This window comes from Myotis davidii, unplaced genomic scaffold (assembly GCF_000327345.1).
Source record: "Myotis davidii unplaced genomic scaffold, ASM32734v1 scaffold24, whole genome shotgun sequence".
Taxonomy (NCBI): Eukaryota; Metazoa; Chordata; class Mammalia; order Chiroptera; family Vespertilionidae; genus Myotis; species Myotis davidii.
The window spans coordinates 1,891,648-1,898,226 of NW_006298312.1; the positions used below are offsets into that span (position 1 = coordinate 1,891,648).

At 38.9% G+C, this 6,579-nt stretch overlaps 1 protein-coding gene across 1 annotated transcript in view; it reads left to right on the forward strand.

The window, feature by feature from the left end:
• Positions 1 to 6,579, forward strand: part of ROBO1 (roundabout guidance receptor 1) — a 1,289,171-nt gene that overhangs the window by 1,160,522 nt on the left and 122,070 nt on the right. The window contains exon 8 of the mRNA XM_006773945.2: positions 2,452 to 2,579. Coding sequence (XP_006774008.1) covers positions 2,452 to 2,579 — 128 coding nt within the window. The remainder of the gene's footprint in view (positions 1 to 2,451; positions 2,580 to 6,579) is intronic.

Consider the following 6,579-nt stretch of genomic DNA (forward strand, 5'->3'; position numbering starts at 1 on the left):
GAAGTTGCATGTCAAACTCAAACACAACTTGCAGAAACATTAAATGTTGCTCAGCAAACAGTTTCCGATCATTTACAAGCAATGGGAAAGATGTTAAAGGAGGGAAAATGGGTGCCACATTAATTGAATGAAAGAGAATTGGAAAACCAAAAAGTCATTAGTAAAATGTTGCTTCAACGGCACAAAAGAAAGTCTTGTTTGCATCCAATTGTGACTGGCAATGACAAGTGGATTTATTTTGAGAATCCCAAATGCACAAAATCAGGGGTTGATCCCGGTCAACCATCAACACCGACTGCAAGGCCAAATCGCTTTGGAAAGAAGACAGTGCTTGTCAGTGCCAGCCTGACAGGTTGAACCGGGCTGAGGCAGGGAGGGGGGAATTGAGAAAAGAAAGAAAGACAGGAGAGCGGGATTGGAAGGACTACAGGTCAATTGAGGAACTGCAATAAGTATATTAACCACGCAATGCCATTTATACACAAAACACTGAATAGGAGGTCTGTCACGAGGAATGTATTCTTTGTTCCTCTTAATCTCTAAGGGAGAGACAGAGCAGAAGGACAAATTCTCGGTACAGCAAATCTCAGTAAATAGTTACAGACTTCTTGCTAAGCCATGAAAGGCTGTTCTCATTCTACAAAGGTTGCTCTTATTCTACTGATAACCGCCATCCAAACAAGTCTGGGAAAACTGTATGGGTAAGGGTCCCAGCCTTGCTAGCCCCTTCAGGTGCAAGGACCATGTCAGCTTATACCTCGTCTCCAACACAAAACCAGTAAAAGACACATTAAGAGATCTTGCCTGGGAAGTATTAACCCACCCGCCGTATTCACCGGATCTTGCTCCTTCAGATTATCTCTTGTTCCGATCAATGGCACACACACTTTCTGAGCAGCACTTCAAAACATACGAAGAAGTGGAAAATTGGGTCTCTGAATGGTTTGCCTCAAAACAAGAAAAGTTCTATTGGGACAGTATCCACAAATTACCTGAAATATGGTTGAAATGTGTAGCTAGCGATGGACATTACTTTGAATAACGCACTTTTGATGTTTCTCTTGAAATTATCGTGTTTTCTTTGATTGCAAAATCCACATTATTAACTGGTACAACCAGTACTGAGGCCAGATTATCAGAGGCTTGTATTAATAGACTAAATAATTTTGAATCATATTACATGCACAATGATGACCCAAGAAGAATACTATGAACAGGGTTTCTTTTTAGAGAGAATAACTTTTTTTGGACTATGGATATTACATCTATGTAAGGAGAGGGAGATACTAGTATCAGGATCACCATTGTTGTTGTCCCTGTAAGTGATGTAAATTGCCTGAATGGGGAAAATGAGAGGGAGGTAGGGGTCCATAGTGGCAAGAAATTTCTGAAACTCAACTAATGACTTGGATGATTTGTTAGTTAGAGGGAACTGGTGATGGAAGATGGGTAGATTGTGTTAGGAAAAGGAATTTGTTTACGTGTCAGAAAATATTAGGTGCCTGTGTGATATGATGTGTAATTATTAATCAGCAGGGATTATGAATTTGGAGCTTAGATGAAATAAGAATTGGAAATATTTGGGTGGTCAATGAATATATAAACTATAGTAGAAAATATAACTCAGGGATATTATGTAGAATGAAAGAGGGTTAAAGTGAAACTTTAAGGGAAACCCAGCGTTGAATGGGAAGGAAGATGAGGCAAGGCAAATGAACTCTAGAGTGAGACTGCCTGAGTTCAGTTATCAACTCTGCGCTAAACTAGCTGAGACCAACACCAACCAGGCCACCTTGCCCCCGCTGCCTCGCTTTCTTTTCTCATCTGCACAATGGAAATGAGCATAATACTTCATACAATGGTTATAAGAATTTTAAAAGATAAAAATCTATAAATTACATCTGGCATATATAAATTGGTCACTATCTTTTAATTTTAGATTGAGTGCAGTAGCTTGAGGGAACAAACAATGAAGTTCCAACTTTTTAAAAAAATATTTTTTTTGAAAAGTAGTTCAGTATTTTAGCCCACATAAATTTAAAAACAAGCTCTTTTTGCCTGGCTAGTGTTGCTCAGTGGTTGAGCATCTACCCATGAACCACGAGGTCACGGTTTGATTCCCAGTCAGGGCATATGACCAGGTTGCAGGCTCAATCCCCAGTAGGGACTGTGCAGGAGGCAGCCAAGCGATGATTCTCTCTCATCATTGATGTTTCTATGTCTCTCCTCCTCTCCCGTCCTCTTTCTGAAATCAATAAAAACATTTAAAATATAAATAAAAACAAGCTCTTTTCTCTATGTGTGCTTGCTTAGAGGAATGGTGTACTTTAACTATTGTTTAAAATATCCTGAAGCGAATGTTATGTGTGATCCTAGATATATGTTATTTGTCATGGTGAGATCTTTAAATAGAAGGTCACTTAATTATGCTTTCTTTTGTTCTGTCACTAGATATGAAATCAGAGATGATCATACCTTGAAAATCCGAAAGGTGATGGCTGGTGACATGGGGTCATATACTTGTGTTGCAGAAAATATGGTTGGAAAAGCTGAAGCATCAGCTACTTTGACTGTCCAAGGTAAGGCTTGGGGAACAGTTTGTTGTGGTTATTTTATTATCTGAAACATAATGTTAATACTTAAAGAAAACACCATTTAATAAAGTACTCTATACTAAATATAGGCTTTAAGTGGGGCTAGAAATATTTTACTTCAAACGTTTTAAGGAAATTGTTATTTTGCCCATGGGAAGTCTATATGCATTTGTTACAAGAAATTAAATTAAATTTTCAAAATTAGGAAGAGTTCTTTCTTGGTCAAGTAAAGGAGGAGAATGTACTGTAATCTATGGGTCTTCAACCATAGAGCCCTTCTAATCTCTTAATTAAATGGCAGCTGTTACCAAAACCTGTGCATGCAAGCAAATCGCCCATTCCTTCAGGTCATGCACTTTCAAGGATCTGTACAGCGTGGAACACAAAAATGAGAGGATTCAGTTCCCCTCAAGAATGTAAGGTCATCCACGTATAGGGACTTTTGTAGTATTTTTCTGTGCATACACTGCCTGTGATATAACAATGCTCAATAAATATTTGTGAATTAATTGCATTTGTACCCTGCTAATTTTGATAAAGATTTATTATTTGGTTTGATTTATTATTATATCCTATGGCTATAAGTTTTGAATGTCAGCATCTTAAACTGATGTGCAGAAATGGTTCTGTCACATTTATATCATAATCCAGATGTTTTTCATTCCCATAATCCCTTTTCTCCTTTCTCTATGATGTCATAGGATTATTTCTTACTCTGTCTCATCTGAGAATTGTTCTCATTTTTTTCCATTTTAGAGTGGACAAGTTGGTTATTGTTGCATTTGAGAGACAATGACCTTTAAAAAACATTTTGTTGGTGAAAAAACTTCCCTATTTTGATAAGTACATAGAGTAATTAGGGATCTTGGCCATAAACCACTTAGCTTGTTTCTTGGTCTGACATCAGCTGCACTTGGTGCTGTCATGTTTTCTGAGCACTGTCTCCTCTAAGGCTATTATGAAGAAAAGGTGGCTTTTGAGGGAGTGCTTCTACTGTGGGCTTTCTACAAAAGAGCCTTGGGGGCTTTTTACAGTTTAAAAAAAGAATAAAGACTATTTCCTTTCTGTATTTAAAGCCATTATGTCCCACTTTGGGGTTTTTAGCTGAACCTCATAAAAACAAAAGGAAAAAAAAGAATGGATCAAGAGCAAACATCGAATTTCTAAGACCTAGACGACTTCTCTTTAATCTATGTTAGACTTGAACTCCAAGTAAGGCTAAAACTGTAAAAAAAGAAACCCCTTTACATTTAGAGAAAGCATAAATTTAAGAGATGTCAAGTCCAAGTTCAAAAGCCCCCAGAGGAAGGGAAAGTAGCCCAGGATGAATACAAGGCATGAACAGGTGTGTCTATCTCCAGGCAATTGTGACAGGAAGGTTGGTTGTCTATCACATTACTCAGAGAGATGTAGTGTTTCACTTTATGTTTTAAAGTCCTCTACCTTGGGAGCATGATGCTTTTATAGATAATAGCCATTCTGCTGTGTCTACAGTAGACATTGAAATCAAAATAGGTTTTTTCCCTGCAATTTTAAACTCAATTTCAAAGCTAATTCAGCCTTAAGTTTTCCATATGGAATTTTTGCTCCCTAAGCTTGCATTTCAATGGAAATTGGTTACAAATGATCAAATCCAGAAACTATTTGAGGAATTTTGTTCTTGTATATTGTTAAGAAGGTAATTGATTCAAATATTAAAATACGCATATTAGCAGCACTGTTAACATATCTTTAACAGTTAGAATAATGTACACAATACATCAAAGAAAGCAATATGATTCCCAACTGTAGAAGGCAACTAAGGATGGAGGAGGGGAGAATCAGGAAACTTTTTAAAGGGAACTTGAGAAGTTATATCTTTTTTTCCTTCATTTCAGAGTGATAGTAGAAATATACTAGGTGCTACAAAGGAAACTAATCAGAAATGAATTTGATAGCAGGAAGCAATTATAATAAGAAATTCAGTAGTGTAGCTTTTGATATCTGTGTTTTATTTGTGGTTCATTTTTAGAAAGGACTATTGGAATCAGTATGGGATTATAAATAATCTTGCTTTCCCTCACTTCTCATACAATGAATATTTACTTTTGAGAATTGATGTTGGACAACAAAACCCTGTCTTCCAGAAAGAAGTTATAGGGGGAAAAAAAGCCTCTTAAATAAAGGTGACTGTGATTTTCACCCTTAGTAAAGACATGATTAGTTCCAACATTTAAAAAATAACTTAATTTGAGCCCTAGCCTGTGTGGCTCAGTTGGTGTCATTCAGTGTATGGGAAGGTTGCTGGAGGCTCTATCCCCAGTCCAGGGCGAGGCAGCAAATCAGTGTTTCCCTCTCATATCAATGTTTCTCTCTCTCTCTCTCTCTCTCTCTCTCTCTCTCTCTCTATCTCTCTCTCTATCTCATGTTTCGCCCTCTCTCTCCCACTCTCCCTCCCTCCCTCCCTCTCTCCCTTCCTCTTCCTTTCTTTCTCTCTAAGAATCAATGGGGAAATCTTAAAAATAACGTAATTTGAGAATTACTTCCCTTTTTATTTCCTTTTTTTCTTGGTATCTCAGTTCTGCTTTTCTGGAGACTACCTTCATATATTTTCTTAAAATATGCCTGCCTTAAATAGTTCTTCTTTAATTCTAAGTATTTTCTTGGTTTTTCTACTTGTGTACTATTCACAATGCTTAGCATGGTACTGAGAATTTAGTGGGCACTTTATCTAATAAATACTTGTTACAAGTGAAATGACTATGGACTTGAACCTTCTACTTGAGTGGTAGAACGATCCCAGGGATATAGGAATATTCTATAGGAAATCCAAGCAGTGTCTGGGGACTCTGATCCTGAGGACCAACAGGAGGTCCATTTGGGTCAAATTGAATAGATGGCATCTATGATAGCTGCCTGGTGGTCTGTGTTTAAAGGGAGCAAAGTAAAACCTAGGACTAGGCAGAGTTTCCTAAACACATCTGAAGTTTGTTATCTGAACTTAAATACTAAACTCATCTGAAGCTAGTTAAATGCACAGATTACCCGCCTGCTTCTGGAGCACCTGATTTAGAAAATCTGAAATAGGGTGCAGACATTTTAAATTATTTTTTAGATAAGCAAGTTTATGAATCCCTGGATTGAAGAGTTATCTGATGAACTAACAGAAAGAATAAAGGGCTTTAAAACATTTCTTTAGAGTTTGGGAATTAGTTTCAAAGTGTGTTACAAAGAAGTGTGCAACCAAGGGCCATAGACATTGGAGTCAGACAGAATTTAGTTGAATCTGCTGTCATGTCGGTTACCAACTGTGTGACCTACAAAAGGTGATTTAAACTTCCTGAGCCTCAGTTTCCCCATGCATAGAATGGGTATAGTAATGCAACTTCACAGCATTTTTATAAGGATTAACTTAAAATATATATGTAAAAGTATTAACATATCTGTTACAGAGTTTTATAAATAAAGAGGATCATATTTATACTAGAGGCCCAACCCATGAATTAGTGCACAGGTGGGGACGCTCGGGGTGGCCTGCGGGGATCACCCAGGCCCCCAGCCTCACAGCCCTGCAGCCCCACCTGGCACCCCTCCATGGCCTGGCACTGCCCACTCACCTGCTCCACCATCCCTCCACGGCCCCACTCTCGTTGGGGCCCATCGGGGCTGGCAGTGCCTCTACTGCTGCCTGCTGCCAGTGCCTGCCATTATCTGTGCTGCCCCCTGGTGGTCAGCACATGTCATAGTGAGTGGTCAAACTTCTGGTCGAACAATTTGCATATTAGGCTTTTATTATATACTAGAGGCCTGGTGCACAAAAATTTGTGCACTTGGGGAGCAGGAGGAGTCCCTCAGCCCGGCCTGTGCCCTTTTGCAGTCTGGGACCCCTTGGGAGATAACGACCTGCTGGCTTAGGCCTGTTCCCGGGTGGCAGAGGGCAGGCCCAGTCCCTAGGTGCAGCCCCTGGTCGGGCTCAGAGCAGGGCTGATTGGGGAGTCAGCAATTT